The sequence below is a fragment of the Channa argus genome, chromosome 20 (assembly GCF_033026475.1).
Source record: "Channa argus isolate prfri chromosome 20, Channa argus male v1.0, whole genome shotgun sequence".
NCBI classification, from domain to species: domain Eukaryota; kingdom Metazoa; phylum Chordata; class Actinopteri; order Anabantiformes; family Channidae; genus Channa; species Channa argus.
Window position 1 is genome coordinate 14,639,898 of NC_090216.1, and position 22,201 is coordinate 14,662,098.

At 41.7% G+C, this 22,201-nt stretch overlaps 1 protein-coding gene across 3 annotated transcripts in view; it reads right to left on the reverse strand.

Annotated features, from left to right (window-relative positions):
- Positions 1–22,201, reverse strand: part of tnrc6ba (trinucleotide repeat containing adaptor 6Ba) — a 23,136-nt gene continuing 935 nt past the window's right edge. The window contains exons 2-22 of one of the 3 annotated variants that reach the window (XM_067487269.1): positions 21,176–21,264; positions 19,586–19,607; positions 18,952–19,389; positions 15,892–18,819; positions 15,353–15,517; positions 14,953–15,149; positions 14,596–14,670; positions 14,239–14,442; positions 13,915–14,013; positions 13,640–13,765; positions 12,433–12,603; positions 7,033–7,143; positions 6,749–6,950; positions 6,382–6,549; positions 6,082–6,216; positions 5,687–5,830; positions 5,436–5,528; positions 4,176–4,382; positions 3,814–3,881; positions 2,975–3,114; positions 1–2,456 (exon numbers count right to left, since the gene is read on the reverse strand). In XM_067487269.1, the coding sequence (XP_067343370.1) occupies positions 1,889–2,456; positions 2,975–3,114; positions 3,814–3,881; positions 4,176–4,382; positions 5,436–5,528; positions 5,687–5,830; positions 6,082–6,216; positions 6,382–6,549; positions 6,749–6,950; positions 7,033–7,143; positions 12,433–12,603; positions 13,640–13,765; positions 13,915–14,013; positions 14,239–14,442; positions 14,596–14,670; positions 14,953–15,149; positions 15,353–15,517; positions 15,892–18,819; positions 18,952–19,389; positions 19,586–19,607; positions 21,176–21,232 (6,318 nt within the window). In that variant the 5' untranslated portion in view covers positions 21,233–21,264 and the 3' untranslated portion in view covers positions 1–1,888. Of the gene's footprint in view, positions 2,457–2,974; positions 3,115–3,813; positions 3,882–4,175; positions 4,383–5,435; positions 5,529–5,686; positions 5,831–6,081; positions 6,217–6,381; positions 6,550–6,748; positions 6,951–7,032; positions 7,144–12,432; positions 12,604–13,639; positions 13,766–13,914; positions 14,035–14,238; positions 14,443–14,595; positions 14,671–14,952; positions 15,150–15,352; positions 15,518–15,891; positions 18,820–18,951; positions 19,390–19,585; positions 19,608–21,175; positions 21,265–22,201 lie in introns of all 3 variants that reach the window. The other 2 variants (XM_067487268.1, XM_067487270.1) reach the window with 2 other exon arrangements.

Genomic DNA, 22,201 nt, shown 5'->3' on the forward strand with positions numbered 1-22,201 from the left:
TTCAATTCAACCTTTATTATCTTGTTCTTTTCTGCTTTAAATTAATTTCCTCTCCATTTTGTAACATCTAAAACAAATGAAAACATCCTGAACAGGAGTGATAATAAAGACTGACTTAATTTAAATTGATACATTACAAAAGAAAAAACAAATAATAACAAGTAATGTCTTTAACGTGTCTGTAAAACACTGTTCCAGCTCAGCTTGGTATTGTAGGTTTTGGCATAACAGAAATGCCTTCAATTGGTTGCTTCGTCTTAAAAACTAAATAGCCATTCTCTTATTGCATTTTGACAGACCAAAGAAAAAATTACAAACATGAACAAAATGCTGCTAAAAAAACCAACACAACTTTAGAGACATATGCAATAGTGCCAATGTTTTTGAACTTTTAGCCATCACAATATCCAGTCAAGCACTCAATCACATACATCCAAACAGAGACACCCTTCCTTTGTAAATGCAAGCTGTCAGATTTAACAGATATTCACTTCCCTGTCTGAAGCAAATAAGTGTTCAAAAGCAAACACACAAACACACACTCATGCATGCACGCACACTCTTGTGAATCTCTCATGGACAAGAAAGAAAAAAAATAAACATTCAATATTGTTGCAATAACACACACTTCCAATAGCATCATCTTCATCACATCCTCCTCCATTCTATCATACTGTCAACGTTTCTTTCATGCACACACAGGCAGGCAGGAGGGCACCTTGTACAGCTAGTAAATAAGTGATCATAGTCATTAACATTATGACAATATATAATAACCAACTTGATTTCTTGAGTAAGAAAAAAATACAATAGCGAGGTCAGTGTTTGAAGGGCAAAAAGAAGGACATCTCTGGATTTTCCACAAGGTTTCACACATTTTTCTTTTAAAACAGAAAAAAAGATTAACACCTGACGTACATCAACAAGGAGATACAATGTTGCTTGTCAAATATAAGAGCAGTGTGTAACTGATGAGAAAGTGTGATGTTGCTGACATGGCAGGCGGCTGGCCGCTGGGTGTTAGCCAAGGCCACTGCTGTTGTAACATTTAGTTGTCCTGTAAGGTTTGTATAGTTGTGTTGTAGCTCTGTTTCAAAAATGGAGGGATTTGTGGAGCATGTGTCAACAACAAACCCAGAGGCATATAGTGCAAGTTTGGCTAATGTTGTTTTTGTTTTGATTTTTTTTTTTTTTACCCTGGGTCCCATGTTGATGGCAAATTTCCACCAAGGTAGAGGTTTCAGTACCTACTAAAAATGTTCTCCGTTGCCAGATCTCAAAGGTTGCTGATCGTCCATTTTACTCAGTAGTGTGGAGCTGTCTCAAATTCCATACAAAGTCTAGATCCTTCCCCACTCTCCAGCTTCCATACATGAGAACTCAGAAGATCACCAGCCACGTCTCTACAAGGGCTCAGTCCGCAAGTCTGATTTTTGAGATTCAACCATTAAATAGTAATACAAAAGAAAAAAGTGGCACACTAAAAACAGCAATAGCTAAACTTGTTGACATGGACGACTCTGTCTGAGCCTGTCTACAGTACATGCCTGAGTGATCGGGTCTCTGAATGCAGATGGTGGGATTTGGAGTACAAAGACAAAGAGCTGTCCAGTTGAGTCCTAAAGAGTTTAATGGATTTCGCCTTTTTCCCCCTTTTCAAGTTTTACTGTTGTCTTCATTTAAAGTTAAGCGGTTTAATGTGTATGTTCGAGAATGTGTGCATGTACTGCATGTAGCCTGTGCGAAGTATGAATGTTGAGGGTCTGTGTTGGATGACCAGTGTAGCTTTAATTAATGTCATCTCTGTATCTAAATACAGACTGACATAAGTATTATAATGTGGGTGTAAAGGTATTTGTGTGCGTGTGTGTGTGTGTCAGTCGGACCCTCAGATGGATTCAGCACCCCCACCCAGCAGGTCCCCTGGCAGCAGTGAAGCAGGGCTGCCCATCTGGTGACGATCCTCTAGTGCTGGGGAACCCCAGAGGCTACTGCTGGGGTACCCCGCCACGCTCATCCCACTCATTCCACCCATTCCCCCCCATAGAGCCTGCCTTCCAACCTCAACACCTCCTGCCCCCCCCACTCCAGTTCCATTGTTGCTCCACTGGGCAAAAATGCCCAGCCCGGGCCCTTGGGTGGCTGACTGGTCTGATGAGCTGCCTGTGCTGTCAAGACTCTGCCATCCAGAGCCGGTGGTTACATTTCCTGCTCCTCCAGCCGTGGAACCTCCTTCTACTCCACTTCCCCCACTGCTACTTCCTGCTCCACCTCTCTCGCAGATCCCTCCATTACCATTAGCCCCCACCACAGAGGTTGCTGTAGGCCCGGATCCTGAAGAGCCAGGTGTGGTTCCTCCGCTCCCTCCTCCTCCAGCATGGGAATGTGCAATGTAGCGAGCCACATCCTCCTCGCTCACAAACTCCGCCAAAATAGTTGTGTTACCCAGAACACACCTGTGAAATATTAAAATTTGTCTGGTCACTCAAACATCATGTAATATTTAAAATGATCAAAGTTTTATTTTCAACCTTCTGAATTAAAGCCAAAAACTTATAAATATAGTATATTTATAAACATGTGACACAAATCCGTGATTTTTAAAAAATAAACAAAACAAGGCTGGTTTTGTAATGTAATTATTAGGATAATAACCTTACATCAGTTTTACAACTGAAAGCAGAGAGAAAGAGCTAGGTTGGCTCTGACATAGTACAAAAAAAAAAAAAACTAAACAAATAACACTCGAAAAAAGCGAATAATTTATATCTAGTTTGCTTGATCTGAACACACACACACACACACACACACACACACACACACACACACACACACACACACACACAAAAACAGTGTGAAAGACATTGTTTCACGATAGACTATTTCTTGACCAGAACCAGTAACTTCCTGGAGGATTTTCTGGTTTCCAGCTACATAGTAAACATGAAGCCATGAGAGAAGCGGACAGTCTTACATGTGGAGAGCGCTCTGGGCCTTGGCTGCCTCCTGTTTGGAGCTGTAGAGAATCAGAGCAGTGCCCTGGGTCAGGCCAAGGTGAAAAGTCAAAAGTGGACCATGCTGCATGCAGATGGTTCTCAGAGTGGAACCATCAATCTACAGGAATAAACACAATTGACAACAGTGCAAGTTAAATATAAGACTAATAAACTGATGTATGTTTTTGCAAAGTTCTATATATCTCATTTTCAATTTAAATACCTTCAAAAAAGTTTTTGAATTAAACATAAAACTGGCAATAGAATGTTGCTCTGAAGACATTTTCTGACAGTTTCTCCTTCCGTTAAGCCCATACATATGTTTTTTATCTAGCAGTCTTGTGGCTCAGTGGGTAAGACGTGCCTTCTGCTGGCATGCAGAAGTCTCCAGGTTCAGATTCCCACCACACACACACCAGGTGTGTGCAAAATTTAGTACCCCTCTTTCATTCTATGTATTTGTAAGTAAAGACTTAATAAAAACGATGTGGTCATAGTGGGATGAACAACATATAACTTTTTTCCACTGTGCCATTCTACATTTTTTCAAAAATAAAGCCAAAAAGAAAATAAAAAACAAACAAACAAACCCCCTTATTGCTTCCACAAGATGATTTGAGAGTGAAGATGGAATTATACTTTTCTGTCGATACACTTAAGTGAGTGATATTTATTTATATAGTTACTTTCACAGATAAAATCACAAAGTGCTTTACAAAATGTAAAAAAGAGAAAATAATACAGACAATAAAACTTCAAATTTAAATGACAACACAAAGATGCAACCATAAGAGCCCAGTCAGCCCTGCATGCGTACCTGTGGTGTGAGGTTACTGAGCACCAACCAACAGCTTTCCCTAGAGTTGCCGTCACTCCAGGTCGAGGCTGTAGACAAAGAGAACAAAAATGAGTTTACCACATTCACTGTAAACAATCCTTACTCACAATCCTACTCTGCTTCTCCCCCCTAATTTTAAAATGTAATAAATGAATTTTCCCCTCATGCTTTAACTGGAGCTTTGCTGCTCTTCAAATCAAATCAACATGAACAAAAAGAGCAGTGTGCTGTATGTAAGCAATTAGAGCCAATCGTTTTATCTCCTGTGTATATTAAAGTCAGCTGTGGTACAGAAAGAACCCAGTAACCCAAATGTCACAAAAAATATGTTAGGGAATTACCAGTGGAGCCTGAGCTACTGCTCCAGCCTCGTCCAGCCAATCGAGGGGCTCCTCCTGACCAAGGGGAAGTTGATGGCTGCTTCTGACTGGGAAGTCCTGGAGGTGGGCGTGACAGCTGGGTCTGGCTGCTGCCACGGCTGGATTTCCACGATGACTTGTGTCCAATGGGCTCTGGTGGCCAGCTGGTCTTGTAGTCAGTGTACTTTGCTGTTGAGAAGCAGAAAAGAGAAAAAGTTTCTGATCCAAGTGTCTATTCAGGGGAACATTTGTGAGTATTAGCAAAAATATTAGCATTTTAAACATCACGGTGTAGGCTGACATCCTGACAAAACCATCAAAATCATGACAAGGGGAAAGACAAAAATTTAAGTTAAAGTTTAGAAGAAGCTAAAAAAAAACCAAAACAAAATAAGTATATAAACAGACTAGAATACTTTTAATCAATAATAACTATAACTATTTAAAAAGCTAAATAACAAGAATGAGACGACAAATGAATACAATTATTTCTTTGATACTGTGGGAACACATTTAGCAAAAATATTACTGAACTACAAAATACAGGTTTTAGGATCTGAAGATAAATGATAATATATACACTGTGTTTCTTAATGGGGAATATTGCGCATTTAAAAGAAAACTGCTGACAGCCCATCCTCAACCCCAGCCAGGCAGTGCCAGTCCCAATTGGGGAGGGTTGTTTGCGGAAGGGCTTCCGGCGTAAATACTGTGCCAAATCAACATGCGGACTAATCATCTGCTGTGGTAACCCTGATCTTATGGGATAAGATGAAAGGACACACACACAGAAAAAAATTAAAATACATTTAAAAGCTGTGTGGTAATAAGCTCTAGCTTCAGCTTATATATTTTCTGTTAATGCTGTGCACCGTCTTGAAGTTGCTGGTGCATTTGATGTGCTGTACTCAGATGAATCGGCTTGTCTACTTATGCTGTGCATAAAAGTGTATATGCACAATTTGTCTTATTATTTTTATTATACTGAACAGCTGGGCTAAATAACTAGAATTGCTGGAATATAATATTTGTTTTCTAAAACAGATTCTTTCAGGTTCAATTTCTGACATCATTTGTTTACAATTTTGAGGGATTTGATGCAAATGAAGAGCAAATTTTATCCATTTGTCATGTGTAATTGTCTAATTGGCTTCCTAATAGCCAAACATTTCATTACTTATACAAAAAGTCAAGACAAAGCAAGAACCCAGAAGTGAAAAGTATGTGTTCATGTTTGGTTACCTGAGTTGTGTGCGTTGTTTAGGGGACTATCTGAGGCACTGTAAGGCCAGGCACCAGGTGAAGGCAGCAAGGTGTTCAGGGGAGGGGTGGAATCTGCTGACACAGGTTATAACCAAATCAAAAATACAATTCTTTATTCACAGAGTAACTAAAAACTACTCCTACAAATAGCATCCATATACATTAATTAATGAAATGCAAAAAGAGGAAAAAAAAAGAAAAAACGGGAAGTGGAGCTGCTCACTGCGTACCAGTATTGTCTTGTAACAACTGGTGTTCACTATCATTGAGACTTGGGGATACTGCGTTTCCCATCATGCTCCCTGGGGTCATGTAGGGATCAGATTCAGGGTCAACACGGTCAATTCCCTTCCAGGGAACGCCAGGCTGAAACTCTGAAGGAGAAACAAAAATGTGATCTGTAAAAACCGCCTTTAAGCAATCATATAGTAGAGTACAGTAAATGGTGTCAATAAGACCCACAAATGATGCTTCAGCATGTAAAATACCAAAGGTCATCACTCCAAATTTTAGGAGCTGTATGGGCACTAGAGAGTAGAGTAGAAAGATATACTGGCTGATCTTTATGTAAACTTTAAAAGGATGCTGCAAATTTAACACCATTAAAACAAAACTTGTAACTCACCAGGGGGCCAGCTGGGTGTGGAGGGAGGCTTGGTAACCATCTTGCCAGGGGTGCGATGCCAGTTTTCACCCAACCCATCTCCAACCATCATATTGTAAGGTGGGCCTCCTGGCGCCTTTATGGGGGTAACAGGACCTGGAATGTTGCCAGTGGGTATTGATATGTTACACTGAACACCTGAGGAGTTCTTACATACTTGAATATGAGTACATTAACTTATCTCCAATGTTCTTTTATTCCAATTTCTTTTTTTTTAAACAAAAACATTTGCATAAAAAGAGAAGAAACGATAATGCTCACCATTTTTGTGGAATGCATTCTCAGGCGAGGATGTGTCTGGTGAAGAGTGTCCCTCCATCATCCATTTGAAGCGGGACTGCTGACCACCCAGGTCCTTCATGACTCCAGGACCCCCTACCACTGAGCCACCCAGGTCAAGACCTGGGAGATTCATCCCAGAGCAAAACCCTGCTCACAGGAGGAGGCACAGAACAGAGCAAACATGAGGATAATTAATGTTTTAATATTTACCTGCTTAAATGAAATTACACAACAACTTGTTCTATTATAGAAAAATATTTCACTGTATCCCGATTTTGGGCATGTAGTTCATGAGCACTACAATAACATTTTTGTAAATACCCCTGGCGCAGGAACAAATGCTTACCGGGGTATCCTCCAAGAGGTTTCTGGTGCAGGTCAGCCATAGATCCTGCCAGGCTTGGGTGGGGTAGGGGATCAGATCCAGGCAGTTTTTGAAGTCCTCCTACCACTCCACCATGGTGAGAGGGGGAGAGTTTGGAGGCACTACCTAAACCTCCAACTTGCTGCTGCCTTTGCTGCTGAAGCACAGCCATGATCCTTGCCAACTAGCAGTCATGACAAAAACACAAGTCAGAAGCTGGGAAGGGGAAGTAGGAAGATAATAATGATATTTAAGTGTGTATGCACCTGTTGGGGGTCAGCCTGCTGTCGCACGTTTGGTGCAAACTTCCTCTGGTTTTGTAATAGCTGTTGTTGCTGCTGTTGTGGCTGCTGCTGCTGGAGGAGTAGCTGACAAGCCTAAACATATACAGAGAGAACCAAACAGTAACAGAATCAAAAGAGTGAGATAGTAACAGAGGCAAAAATGCACTCTGCATAATCATTTTTAAGCTTTGCACTCATAAATGCTTTAATCCATTGAGTGCTTTGTAGCGTTTAGTCATTTTTTTGGATCCTCTGGTCATTATCTAAATACTTAGACAGTGAGTCAAACGTGTAGCAAAGGTTTGTTCGATTAAAATATATATCAGCATTTTCAATTTGAATTCCTTCAATAAAATGTTGCTCAGAAGACATATTCTGACAGTTTCTCCTTCTGTTAAGCCCATACATATTTTTCATCTAGCAGTCTTGTTGCTCAGTGGGTAAGACGTAAGGCTGGCATGCAGAAGCCTCCAGGTTCAAATTCCCATCACGCACTAGGTGTGTGCAAAAGTTACTACCCCTCTTTCATTCTAAAATTAAATAAAACCAAAACAAAGCCAATAACAAAAATCAAACAAACAAAACATGTGGGCATGTAAGTACCCTCTTATTGTTTCCACAGGACTTAGGAGAGTGAAGATGGAATTTTTTCTCTTCCGTCGATACACGCAAGTTACATTTACTTATATAATTCCTTTCACAGATAAAATTACAAAGTGCTTTACAAAATGTAAAAAAAAGAGAAAAATAATACAGACAATATGACTGCAAATCTAAATTAAAACACAACTACACAAAGATGCAACCATAAACAGCCCAGTCAGCTAAAAGCTCATCTGAAGAGTGTCTTTAGTTACTTTTAAAAAATAAATAAATAAAAATCAGCATAATAAGCCACAAGCAGAGACAGGGACGAGCCACTGACCAAAAAGATAGATCCCTCCGAGTTTTAAACTGGGTTTTGGGGACCACAAGCAGATTTTGACATAATGACCTCAATGCTCTAGAGGAGCCATAAGGGGTCAATTGCTCAGAGATGTACTCAGCCATGAAGGGCTCTATAAATGAGCAACAGAATTTTAAAACCAATTCTATATTTGACTGGAGACTAGAGACTATAAAACTACAGGGATGTGAGATCTTGAACTGGTTCCTGTTAAAAGCCTTGCTGCTGAGCTTCAATCTGAAGGGGATATTATAACATGTTTGTTAAGAAAAGTAAAGAGTGAGTTTCAGTAGTCCAAACGAGATGGGATAAAAGCACGTATGATCATTGCTAAATCACTTTATAAATAGATGAAAATAACAGTTTTGACCACCTGTCCTGAATGTTGATCTAAGGACTTTGATTGATCAAATACAACACGGTGGTTCCTGAGGCTTGACTGAACAGAGGAGACCAAAGTGTTGCCTGCTCTGTGCAATTTTCTTTTCTGGGGTTATGATCAAGTCTCCATCTTTTTTGGATTTAGTTGAAGGTAGTTATTGCCCAACCCTTCTTAATACAAGACATATATTCCAACATGCTAGACAACAAGTGAAACTGAGACTCTCTGAAAGAACAATATAACAGAATATCATCAGCATATACAGTCATGAAGAAAAATATTGGCACCCTTGCAATTCTGTCAGAAAATACAACCCTTCTCACAATTGTTGCAGCTGCAAATGTTTTGGTATTCACGTGCTTATTGTTTTTGGTTTGCACCAAACACAGGTGTTCTATGGGATTCAGATCTGGACTTACTGCTAGCCATTTCAGAACTCTCCAGCGCTTCGTGCTTAGGGACTGGGTTCTTTTCTTTGAAAGAGTCATTCCTTTTTCTGTAAGCACTGCCATGATGTCATTTACCAAAACCTCTACTTTCGTCTAATTTGTCCACAGTACGTTCTCCCAGAAGAATTGTGGTTTTGTCACATAAGTTTTGGCAAACTCCACTCTTGCTTTTTTATGCCTCTGTGTCAGCCGTGGTGGGGTTCTTCATCCACCATTTGAAAAATCCTCTGTTGTCATTTTTATTAATTTTTCTCCTCCATCCACGTCCAGGGAGGTTAGCTACAGAGCCATGGGCTGTAAACCTCTTGATGATATTGCACACAGTGGACACAGGAACATTAAGATCTCTGGAGATGGATTTGTAGCCTTGAGATGTCCATGTTTGTTTCTAAATTTTCTCTCCCAAATCCACAGACATCTCGTTACACTTCTTTCTTTTCTCCACGCTCAGTGTGACTCACAACACAAAGGTTGAGTCAACGTTTCTCCATTTTATCTGGTTGCAAGTGTGTTATCATATTGCCCACAGCTGTTACTTGCAACAGGTGTATCTAAATATAGGAGCATCACATGCTTGAAAAGCAATAGTTTCTTACAATTTTGACAAGGTGACATTAATTTTGTCCAGTCCATTTTTGAGTTTGACTTTTCTTTTTTGCTCCTTTTTGTTAATGCAGTGCAAACGAAAACAATAAGCACGTGAATTCCAAAACAACAAAACAATTTTCTAAGAGAATTGCAAGGGTGCCGATATTTTATGCCATGACTGTAAGTGATAAGACACATGCTTAAAACGCTGAATAATCTGAGCAAGAAGTGTCATATACAACAAAAACTTCAAGGGACCCTGATCCCTACAACTGATCCCTGTGGTACTCACAGGACAGAGGCATTGAGTCAGACATGATCTGCTTTATCGCAACAGAAAAAGTTCTGTCAGTAAGATACAAAGAAAACCATGAAAGCACAGATCCAGACAAACCAATAACATTTTGGAGACAATGTATCATATGTTATGATCAACTGTATCAAACTCTGAGGTTAGATCAAGTAAAACTGACACTGTGTAATGGCCTGAGTCGCCACCATCAAGAAGTCACTTGACACTTTAAAAAGGGCTGTCTCTGTTGGGTGCATTTTGCGGAAACCTGATTTGTCCAAAATTTCATGATGATGCAGAAAAGCGGAAAGTTGTTGAGCTACAACTTTTTCTAAAAGTGTCGACATGAAAAGCAATTCATATACTGTATATGGTCCTGTAATTTATAGGGTTAGAAGGATCCAGGTTTGGCTTTTTAAAAATGAGGTTCACTAGAGCCTGTTTTAAAAAAGGAGGGGACCATGCCAGTAGGAGACAAATTTATCATGTTTACCAGACAAAGACCAAGTGAATCAGTAACATTTAAAAGAGAAGTGGTTGGAACAATGTCAACAGGGCTGGAAGAGGGCTTCATCTTTTTTTAATATACCTTAATGTTCTGTAGCGTGACAGGAGAAAAACAGGACCAAGTGTGGAAAGGAGAACCTCTAGAACTAGTGTGTGAGGAAGGACAAATACTGTTCCTGATGTTCTGCACTTTACTGGCAAAGCAATTTTAAAATCTGTTACAGTCAGCTGATACAGATGCTTGTGGAGCTGAGGGAGAGACAATATTTTTAATGATTCTCAAATAAGACTTTAGAATTTTTCTTAATCACAGATATAAGATTGGTGAAATAATCTGATCTGGCCTTTTCAATGACAATAAGAGATGTAATCTATTAAAGTACTTCAAGTGTACTTCATAGTGTTTCTACAAACGCTCTACTTTATGACAAATTCTCCTAACACTAAGGATGCTTTTATTTAGCCAAAGACAATGGTTTTAAGGAAATTTAAGACTATGTTTAAGTGGTGCCACATTATTTGAAAAAGACACAATGAACAATGGTGAACAATGCCAAGAGGAAAAGACATAGGCAATGGTCTTGGAGAAGCAATTGTTGCTGCACATCAATCTGGAGGTTTTTAAAAAACATTTCCAAACAATAAGCAGTTCAATGTTCTCCAGTGAGAGTGATTATTTACAGTTGGAAAGCATTTAGGAGTCCTGGTCCCAAGCACATTTACCCAAAAGGTCAGAACGTACAATTCTTAGAGAAATACAAGTGCTCACTGAGCATGTTAAAAGTTAAAGTCCATGACAGCACAATAAGAAGAAGACTGAAGAAGTAAGGATTATTTGGAATGGTTGCCAGGAGAACATGAAAGCATAAGGTTTGCAAATCTGCATCTGAACAAAATATGAGACCTCTGGAACAATGTCCTATGGGCAGATTACACCAAAGTGGAGTTGTGCCGCCTTATTGCTCAGTGCCATGTTTGATGAAAACCAGACACAGCATTTGGGCAGTGGAGGGGGATTTGGGCTTGTTTTGCAGCCACAGGATATGGGCACCTTGATTCTACCATGAACTCATCTTAAGTAATCTAAAGGCAAATGTGAGGAAATCTGTCTGCTTTAGATTGCTCGAAATTATGTCACGCAACAGTACAAAGATCTGAGGACATCAGAAAAGACACATTAAAAACTAAAATAAATATAAAATTTAAAAACAAACAAAAACATGGAATGGAATGGTCAAAAGGTCAAACCACAACTAGATTAAAATGCTATGTAAGAGCAGTGATCCCTCTAAACTGAGAAATCTGCTCGGAGCACAAAAAAAAAAAACAAAAAAAACATCCAACCTGAAAATTGGAGTTTATAGTTGGCTTGGTTTGGTTGGCAGTTAATGTTTTACCATAGTTTAAATTAAATATTTATACTTCCATCAGTGTTAACCCATTGTTCATGACCTGTGTAGTATACACAGGTCATGAACAATATTTTTTGTAATTTTAATTGTAAGTGGGCTAAAGAACTTAATTAAAAAGTATTCTAACAGAACTGTAAATGCAGTACTTTAATTATTTTCATAAACCATGTAACTTGGATAGATGCGATGCTGGTGTGAGCACAGTGCACATGTCTGATGTTTCTCACAGGGGTCTAAGGGACCGCTCAGGGAGTTTGTGTGTTTGCTCAGACACATGAAATATTAGAGGGAACATTGGTTAGGAGTTTAAGAGAGCTGTGCATAAGTAAATGCCCCCAAAACCTCGATGAACTAAAGGAATCTGGTAACAAAGAATGGGAGAATTTGTCCACAGTGACATCAGAGTCATACAAGAAATGATTACTTCAAGTTGTTGCTGCTAAAGGTAGATCTACAAGCTACTAAATCATGGTTTATTGGTACTTAGTGTTGCTCACATTTTTTCTTTTTGGCTTTATGTTTGTTAAATAAATAATGCCTCAGTGAAAAGGATATGTGGTATTCATCTGAGGTTGTATTTGTCTAATTCTAAGACCTGCTACAATGAGATGATTATTATGTTTTTACACAAGAGAAACATAAAAGGGGGTACTAACTTTTGCAACTTTTTAATTATTTTATTGTGTCATTTCAGTCTGTTCAGGACTGTGAAATTATCTTTTCTTTATTACACATCCTGACTCAGCAGGCCTGTGATGGAACCCAGAGAGCAGCACCGTTCAGAGATGTACTATGCAGTTTCTCACCAGCTGAAACTGGATGTGAGGTGGGTAGATACTGCTGAGCATGGCAAGTTGCTGGGGAGACAGCTGTGGAGGGAAGACACTGCCTGCAACTCCTGCCACTCCTCCCACGCTGCCAACACTCCCCACACTTCCACTGGGAGGGGGCATCTGCTTTAGCATGGAGCCTGGTACCTGGAGACAGACACAACAGTAAGTAGGCATAACTGTTACCACAGAAACGCTTTTGTGGCCACTAGCAACCAAATTAGTCCTCAGTTTCTCCTTGATAAAGTATAATTGCATTCTCATTATCCAATCTTAACAAGTGAATGGAGCCAAGTGGGAGAATGAAACAGATTAAAAAGAATAGACATGATTTATTTTTCACTATATACTCTAATAATACTAATAGCCAGGAGAAAACGGGATAAGTTTTGAAGAGGGATCAAGCACTCCAGGGACTGCACTGACTAAGAAATGACAAGCCTATTACTAAATCTATATTGTCATATAGTGGAAAAAAAAAGATAAGACACATGTCGAAAAGTTTACAAGGTAAACCCTGTTTACAGGGCAAACTTCAATACTATAATGGCACTGACCGAATTGCTTAATACTGTCGAGGAATGAAAAATGCCTTGTCATGCAATACCAAAGTTGGGTATGTAGGTTGGATAGGGTGATTTAAATATGGGACTGAAAGTTAGAGCGTGTGAAAGAAAAAAAAAAAAACCTAGATCATTTAGGTGTCTGCTGTTACTTTGAGTAGGTAAAAAAAGTATTTTATTACAGTACCTGTTCAACAAGCACAGTAATTTTAGGTTTCCACACAGTCTCCTATCTGCCGCCGGTAGGTGGTCAGGGATAATTTTGTTTATTTTTCTCATTCAAGCCACAGTGAGCCTAGTGCTTTCTTAAATGTTGAAGGAAATAGTTCTTTGAACACTAATGGTAACAACAAGAAGCGCAACAAAAATTGCCTTCACAAGCAAACTTGGAGAAATCAGCACGGCAATAAATTAATAATACCAGCTCAAATAATTCTGCTTTTTCATTGGTTTCGCAGCAACAGACATAAACAACCAAGACGACTCTCCCCCACAACCAATACTGTTTTACACCAACGGTCAACCCACATACTTCCTGTATGAATGCAAAGTGAGAAACATATCAGCAACTAGAAGATGACGAAAAAGAAGAAGAAAATCAGAAAAGCAAGTGCTTGTACCTGTGGTGACAGGAACTGATGAGGCACTTGTGCCCGCATCCCTTGGGACTGGTTTATGGGAGGGACACTTGGCTGGTGTCTTGACTGTGCCATTCCTCCCCCACTGCCAAAGATACTGTGTCCCCCCTATTGTAGAATAAAAAAAGTATACATCAAAGCACCCACAACAGTAGAGAGATGACACAAAATACATTAAGTATGATTACTGCACCAAAACACCACAGGAAGCTGGTGTAAAGATGGTAGGACAGAAACAAGAGGAGAGGTTATCTTACTTGTCTAAAAGGTATAGTGTGGTTGAAGAGGGAATGGGGCTTGTAGACAGTGGGTGGTGAGTAGAGAGAGCAAGGACCCTCCTCCCCAAGGCACCCATCCTGATTGGTCAAAGGCAAGGTCTATCAGTGACAGCCAATGGAAGACCAATTTGAGTGGTGGTGGAGGGTGGTTAGGGAGGGTTAAGACAAGAAGAAACAGACAAAACCAGAAGAAAAGAGAGAATCACAAAAGGAAACGAATAATAATGATAAAGGACAAAACATTTTCTAGACGCAAGAGAGACATAAGAAACAACGTTTGCTAAGGCAGCAGTGAGGTGTTACCTTATCATAGTAGGACCCAGTTTCCCCAGGTGTTGAGTCTTTGGAACCAGGTGAGCGATAAACTATGCCTCCTCCCGCTCTTCCTCCCTTCCTCATATCTCCATTGTAATCGTTCATTCCCATTCCCCTTTTGTCCACCTCCATCTTCTTCTCCTGGAGAGAACCTGGAGCCAGGTCCATGTTTGGGCCACTGGGTTCATCGTTCTGTTGAGCAAAAAAGGTAATTTTCATCATGAACATCCTTACTGAGAAGGAAATTTTAATCTCATACTGTAAATGAACTGTTTAACATTGCTAGGTTTGTCCTGCCACAATAAAACTCAGGTAAGTATGATGCAAAGACATTTTCTGTCCTACCAGCAGTCCCATGTTAGAAAGCTGTCTGTTAATGGGGCTCATCCACGAGTCTCCCCCACCTCCCTTCAGTGGTCCCTGGGAGAGGAATACATAGTGAAGGTATGATCACTTAATTTCATTACTTCTGCAAGAAGTTAATTTGCAAAACTTTAAATTTAAGTGGATTTTCTTTTATTGCTACTTCCTCATTTATTACAACCAGCCAACCATCTTCACACTTTAGTTAGTTCAGCTGAGCTCTTAATGTCAATTTGATTTAGCTAGATAAAAGTCAAATAGCAAAAATATCATGCCTTTGTTTTTATAAATCTATAACTTTTCAAGTCTCAGATGGATTTTTTTCCACTAGTAACGCACCTTGTTACTGGGCTTCTTCCCAGTGTGGCTTTGGCCCCAGCCTCCATTACTTCCCTGTCCCCAAGATGAGCTGCTTCCCTGGGAGCCTGTACTGTTCCACATGCCTCCTCCCTCATCTTCATCCTCCCAGCTCGAATTACGCGAGGCTGCCACGGAGCCCTCTTTGTCCCCCCAGCCATCTTGGATAGACTTTGAACCTGCAAAGAAAGTCACAGTTAATGGCATTATCAGACATGAATTTTATAGTCAGTCTCACCAAGCCAACTATTAAACAGTAGTGTTGCAAATGATATGCATCATTTCTCTTTAGCCTAACCAACACAAACCTCTAAATCTCTGCCCTATGAACAGATGAGGGCTGTTTTGCCATGTTTGCTTTAAATTTAGTTAATTTTCTAACCAGATTTGATAGGGTTGGGAGAAGGGTTTCCCCAGCCTGTTGTCTTCCCCCCAGCATCATCAGGGTCTCCCCAACCAGTAGGGGTGTCACTGGGCTTTCCCCAAGCAGCTGTACCGTTGTCTACTGTAGGACTTGTTGGAGAAGTGCCACCCCAGCCTGACGGACCTGCAGAAACACAGGAAAACAGGTTAAGATGGACAAACCTGACTGAGACCCTTTATGGACACAACTGTTGTTCAAAATTTAAATCCAATGTCTAAGCTAACCTATAAAAACAGTTGTAGCTGTAAACCTTTGATTGGTTCCTTTCACTATATGGTCACAAAGTCAGCTGAGCAGTTACAGTCAAGCAGTGAGTAAGCAGGACTTTAATTTTTGATTTTTGATTGAACTATGAAATATATAATGCAAATGTTCAAAAATAATTTCCTAATTAAATTATAAAATCCAGAAACATATGAATTAGGCAATTGTACTCTTCATGAAAACTTAAAATCAATCAATCACATTATTAAGGTCAATACTACCCAATGTCCTACCCATAGTTGAAGCTTTCCCGGGTCCATGGCAAGAGTTGAAGTCTCTGTTACCTCCAAGTCCAGCAGCCTGCCTGTTGGGCTGCTGCTGTATTGGAGGTCCCTGCTGTTGCTGGTGCTGAGCATGACCCTGACCATGTGGCTGCTGGCCAGAAGGGGCGCTGTTCTTATCCCACAGGTTGACCGACTTGTAGTTGTAATGGGTTGGGTCTCCCCATGCTGAAGTTCCATCATCTATGTCATTCTTCCTGCTTATAGACTGTGGGGATGGCTCCTCCCAGCCGCTTGGTTCAGATCCACTTCCTTCTTCGGGGCCACCAGGGACGGTCCAACTTGAGCTTTGGTTCTGATTTTGGATTTGACAGACGGGTTTCCTCATTCCGCCCCCTTGTATAGCCCCTTGGTCCAATGCTTGCTGTAGCTGTGGATGCTGATTGCGGGGCTGTGATTGTTGCTGTTGCAGTTGTGCCTGTGGGCCTGTGATGGTGCCCGACTGGCTGTTTGGCATCTGGTGCATTTTGTTTACTTCACTCCAACTTTGATGGGGTTTGGGCCCCACGCCCCCAACAACACCCATCCCTCCTCCTCCACTCCCTCCTCCCCCTGTGCCTCCTGCTCCCCAGGTTCTCCGGGGACCACCTTCATCCCAGCTTCCCCAACCACCCACACCTGAATCCCCACCTGAGTTTCCTGCTCTATTCTTCCTCTCATCCTCCCATCCCCCTGCCCCACTCTTTGATTTGGACTCTTGCTCTCCCCAGTCCCTGCCTGTTCCAACCTTCTGTCCTGATCCCCACCCATTTCCTCCACCATTACCACCCATTTCTTTCCAACTCCCTTTCCGTTTCTCCTCCTGACTTCCTCCCCACCCTCCACTTACTGGATCACTCTGCTGCCCAAGTTCACCCCATCCTCCCCCATTTCCTCCTCGACTACCATCTCTCCATTCATCATTCCCCCAACCCTTGGCCTCCTGGCTTTCTCCAGGCCCCATCCCTCCTCCACCCCAGCCTATAGCCTTCCCCAGCTGGTTATGTCCAGGTACTGCCCCTGACCCCATACCTGGACCGGTTGTACTCACTGGCCCAGATAGTGAGACCCCAAGATTCCTAATGTTTGATCCTGAAGGTGGTGGGGCTCTCCCAGACAGAGACGCCCCACTACTGCTACTGTTGCTGCTGCTCTCCCAGCCCTCTCCAGACGAGCCAGTAGATGGAACCAGAGAAGGACTTGCCCCTGGAACCATCGAATCAGTGATTAGGGTCTTGGGTCCATCAGAATACTGAGAACACCCACTAAGAGAAGAAGGTTGTTTTGATACCGCTGATGACGATCCACATTTACTCTGTCCTCCACGTTCTTCAACATCCCAGGCTGTGTTTTGTCGGATCTGTGTTTGACCCCAGCCTGTGTTGGACAGGACCCGTGGGTCCAGATCAGACCGGTTAAGCAGGTTCTGTAAGGCAGCTTCAGCATTAGGTGCCTGGCGGCGAGGACGACTGCTGTTAGGCACACCCCCACTTCTGGAATTTCCTCCGCTGGATGAAGAACCTGCGCGTGCTCCCTGTCCTCCTACTCCTCCAGCCCATTCCCCTGTTTCACCCTCTCCTTTTTGATTGTCCCAAGCTCTGGTTATAGTGGTGGCTGTTGAAGAAGGGGAAGTGACAGCGGGGTTTCCAGCTGTGCTGCCCCCACTACTGCTGCTGTTACTGCTGCAGGCTCCGCCCATTCCCTCTCCTCCCTGATTTGCTCCACCAATACCAGTGGAGCTCGCACCCCAATCACCACCAGAAACCTCTTTATCCCCTCCAACTCCTGATGACCCCCACCCTCCCTGAGATACCCCGGAGGTTTGACTATTATTTCTCCCACTTCCACCACTGCCCCAAGTGTTAACCCCACTAGTGGAGCTTGGATACCCCCAAACCGAAGTCCCATTATCTCTCTCAGCAGCTCCAAACCCTCCTGTGCCACCTCCTCCATTCTCCCAACCATCAGTCTTTGAGGCACCCGTTTTGGAGTTAGCTGCAGGGTAAGAAGGCTGGCCTCTCCATGGGGAGGAGAGGCTATGGTCTCCCACACTCATTCCACCTCCTCCCACACCACAGTCCATTTCTCCTCCAATCCCTTCCCCCCCTGCAATTTTTGGTCCCGCTGATTCGCTGTCCCACTTCCCCCCTCCAATCTCTCTGTCTCTGGATTGCATTTGGTGAAGTTGGTGCTGATGGGTGCTTGATTGATTCACAGATAAAGGTGGGTGACCCCCCAGCACCCCGACTGACCCGCTTCCTAATCCCAGAGAAGCAGAATTGTTGGCAGATGAAGCCCCTCCAGGGCCCTGGTGATGGAAGGAAGACGAACCTCCTTCCACTTTAGCAGCAGGCCCATCCTGCTGCACCAGGGCAGGCCAGGCCGAAGGGTTGGCATTTGGATTGAAGTTGGCACCTGGAATCCCACTGCTGCCATCAATGAGGCCACTGGTGTCATGGCTCCCTGGCACAGCGGAGGCTTTGGAAAGTGAGGAGGGCTGCTGTAGCAGAGCCCCAGCTGCATTCCCTCCTCCAAGATGACCCTGGGAAGCAGACGTTCCCCACGCCACACCGTTGGACGACTGCATACATTCATTGGGCAAAGAGAAAGTGGAAGTGGGTGAAGACTGGTTGCCAGAGGCACTGATGCTGTTCACAGACATTCCGTTGTTGTTGCTGCTGCCCCCTCCAGCTCCGGCAAAAGAAGCTCCCCCCCCTTCACTGCCAGCAATGCTCGGCCACTCCTCTAGGTCGTTCCCATCAACAATCACTTTCTCCTTGCCCTGAGAGGAGGGCTGGCTGCCTGAGCTTGCCCCCCACATGGAATTTGCATAATTAGAAGTAGTAGTAGAAGCAGCAACTGATGAGGTGAGGGCCAATGAGGAGGCAACTGCACCAGAATCTTGAATAAAAAACAAAACACAAGTTATAATTTTGCGGTCAAAAATATTAATATTACATTCTTATTAGCTAAATTAACTCTTCAGGAGATGGCTCTGTTCTAAATGACATCAACGATGTTGCTAATGTTTACCTGAGACAGCAGCCACATTTGCATTGGGGCCATCCCCTCCTCCTCCCCCTCCCAGCAGCATGGAGGACAGTGGCGGCTGACCCCTCTTCAGTAGCACTTTATGGTCCTGCTGGCAGCGAAATCGCGGCGGCACTTCTCTCGGCATGTAGCGCGGTTGCTGTTGAGGCGCCTGGGATCCGCCCCCGCTACTTGTACTGCCGTTTCCAACAGCACTGGGTCCGCCAGAGGTGGAGGAAGAACTGGTAGTGGAGGTGGGCTGTCCGTTGGCCACTGCCAGGCGCTTGGCATTGTTGCCGCCCTGTGAAGGGGTGGCAGCACTACCAGGGCCCGAGGTGGCTGGGGATGGGGAGGCGGAGGGGGTGGGTCCAGGGCTGGGGGAGGCAGAGCTGCTCTGAGTGGCAGGAGACTGGGCTGATGCAGGCTTGGTCAAGTCTGGCACTGCAAGAACAAGGCAAAAAAAATTTTTTACCATATAAAACTAAATACATGTTGAGAACAACATAAAATTTACGTAAATGTAAGCATTATCCATATTGTTTATAAATTCTATGCTGAGCAATATTTTTCAAAAAGACAAAGTGAAAAACAGAGGCAAATAAAAATTTAGCTTCTATCATTTTGATGTGCTGCTTACCTTTGTTTTTTTGTTCTGTAACCTGAAACAAAAAGGAAAAAGCATTAAGTAAATAAGCATTAAGCATAAGCATTAAGTAGAATATAAGTTAGCCCTACATGAAAAAAAATTTAATTCATGCAGATGTGAATGAATAACAAAACAAAAACAGCTGAGAAAAGATGAAAAAGAAAGCTAAAACAACTGTATACAAGACAGAATCTGTGATTGTGGTTTAAAGGCAAAAGAAAATTATGCTGAATCTAGGTGTGCCCGGATAATAACTATACCATCCCCCACTCAAGATCCTGTAGCTGTTGTGACTTGCTGTATCCTCCTGATACTAATACAAGTAATCCAAACATTTTTTGAACTGAATTGCAACCATATGGTTTATTCCCATTAGTCCCATTTAACATTTCCATAGAACACAATTCTCAAAACTCATCCTAGGTCTGTGTAATCTTACAGATTTGTACTTAATGCAAACTAAGTCCATTTTAGAACATTCAATGCTGAATTCACTCTGCCTCACCCTAAAAATAAGTTTGAGCCAAAATGTAATAAAAACAAAAGTGCTTGACATCACAGCCTGTGTTATCATGTAATTAGATGAAATGGGTATCAATTTCATGGTTTTGCTTGACATAACAATTATCCGGTCATAAAATAAGAGGATATTTCTTAATGCAATCTGACCATTAAAAAAAAGCCTTGCATTCTTCTGGATTTCTTTCCATCTAGTACGAACTACTGAGATTGAAACATTTGAGATTTTAACAAGGTTCACAAAGTAGCTAGTTTTAGCATCTGAAGAACTATATCTCCTATTCTTTGTGTTCACTTCTCTCTGTCCAGCTGTTATTACAGACATGTCTGAACATGATGTGACCTGATCGCTCATGGGTTCATTGTTTTATTCTGTTGAGCCATTTGTTAGAGTTACAACATGTAATCTTTAAACATTTTTGTAGAAATAAGTTCCAACATTTAATGTGGAGAAGTGCAGCTCAACTTCTGTGACCCAGACTCACTACAAAGCACTGGCAGCAGTGCAGTTTTTTGCTTTTGAAAGTTGTTTAACAAAGCTCACCATTCAGTGAATTTCCAGGTATTTTTCAATTGTTTCCAGGTTTTGGGGCTCTCAAATGTTTTGTAATTTCATATTGCTTCTTACGCGCAGTGCACAAAAGCTTACTGCATACTGCACAAATGTATAGCGAAGTGTAGCAGAGTAGAGTAGAGCAGAGCAGAGCATGAGGTTCTGGTTTTACTTGGCTGTCTTTACAGCTTTAACAAAATAGAAAATAGTAATATGGAAAAATCTTAACTGAACAGCAACACAACGGTGAATAAGCACAGCTTAAGATAAAAGGTCCAACAATACACTCCTAACAAAATACAGTGTAATTTCTTCAATGTTTACTGTCTTCTGAAAATGGGGCTAGAACATGTTTATATAAATGGTATCCAGCCTAGTTGGACCTCACAAGTCATTAGGGTGGCAAATCTTTATGTTTTTAATTGAAGATTCAAATTTATTTAAATATATTGCTGGCCAAAGACTAATACTGAGGAGATTTAATCAACTGTCGAGATTAACATACTCACCTTCTGAGAGGCGTCCCTTTTCCTTTTGTCGTCTTTTTTCCTTTTCTTGTCTTCCATGAACTACCGCTCCTGTCCTGATACTCCTTCTTCTAGAGTAAAAAAAGGAGTCACACCTTCACCAGTTAAAAATTACTGAGTGTATTTCTGTGTAGCCATTGTTGTAAATGAGTGCTGTAAAAACACAGACAAATAGAAAATAACAGCTATAGAAAAACAAAATCAACTGAAAAATACAACATTATAGTTCCTATGTGGTCGTGAGAGCCTGCATCCATGTCTGCAAGTAAAAAGGGACTGCATGCTTGATTGGATGAATCAGCCATCAGATGCTAAAGCTAAGAATACATTTTGACTTGTGGTCAACGAATATAGTAATTATCCCTATCAGAAAAACACACAAAATACAGTTGTAGCTGATCACACTAGTAGGTTCAACCAATTTAGAGAATTTACAAGAGGCCTGATTTCAACTGGTTTTGTCATCAGACTTACTGAGCCTGCATCTGGCTGTGGCAACGGCAACAAGTCAACCAAGTGAAAGTTTTCGATCAGTTATTTAACTGGTTCTGGGATGGAGTTTTAGCAAATCTCAGCTTTAGGCTCTTTAAGGGCTGTGAGAAACAGGGTGCAATCCAAGAACAACAAATGTCATTGTCACCGAGATCCCTGAAGTAGGAACACAAGGCAGGCTCTGGGCAAACCCAACTTACATTTTGTTTTTTTGTTACCTCAGTATTGATAGACTGCAATGTTATTTTAAAAGGTTGGGTATTGACTCAATAATTTCTTTCCTAAAAAACAAACGCCATACCAATGTCAGATAGACATCTACTGTTCATTTACCCTGGCTGTAACAGACACTCATACTGAGAAAACGTCACTCAACTACAACGTTACATTAGCCACGAAAGCAGTATTTTTAAGACGGCAGAATATTAGAATATGTTAATAACCGAAGGCCCACGACACATTTAAGATTACGTTACCATGCCAAAATACAGCTTATTGGACTGCTAAGGCCTGGCT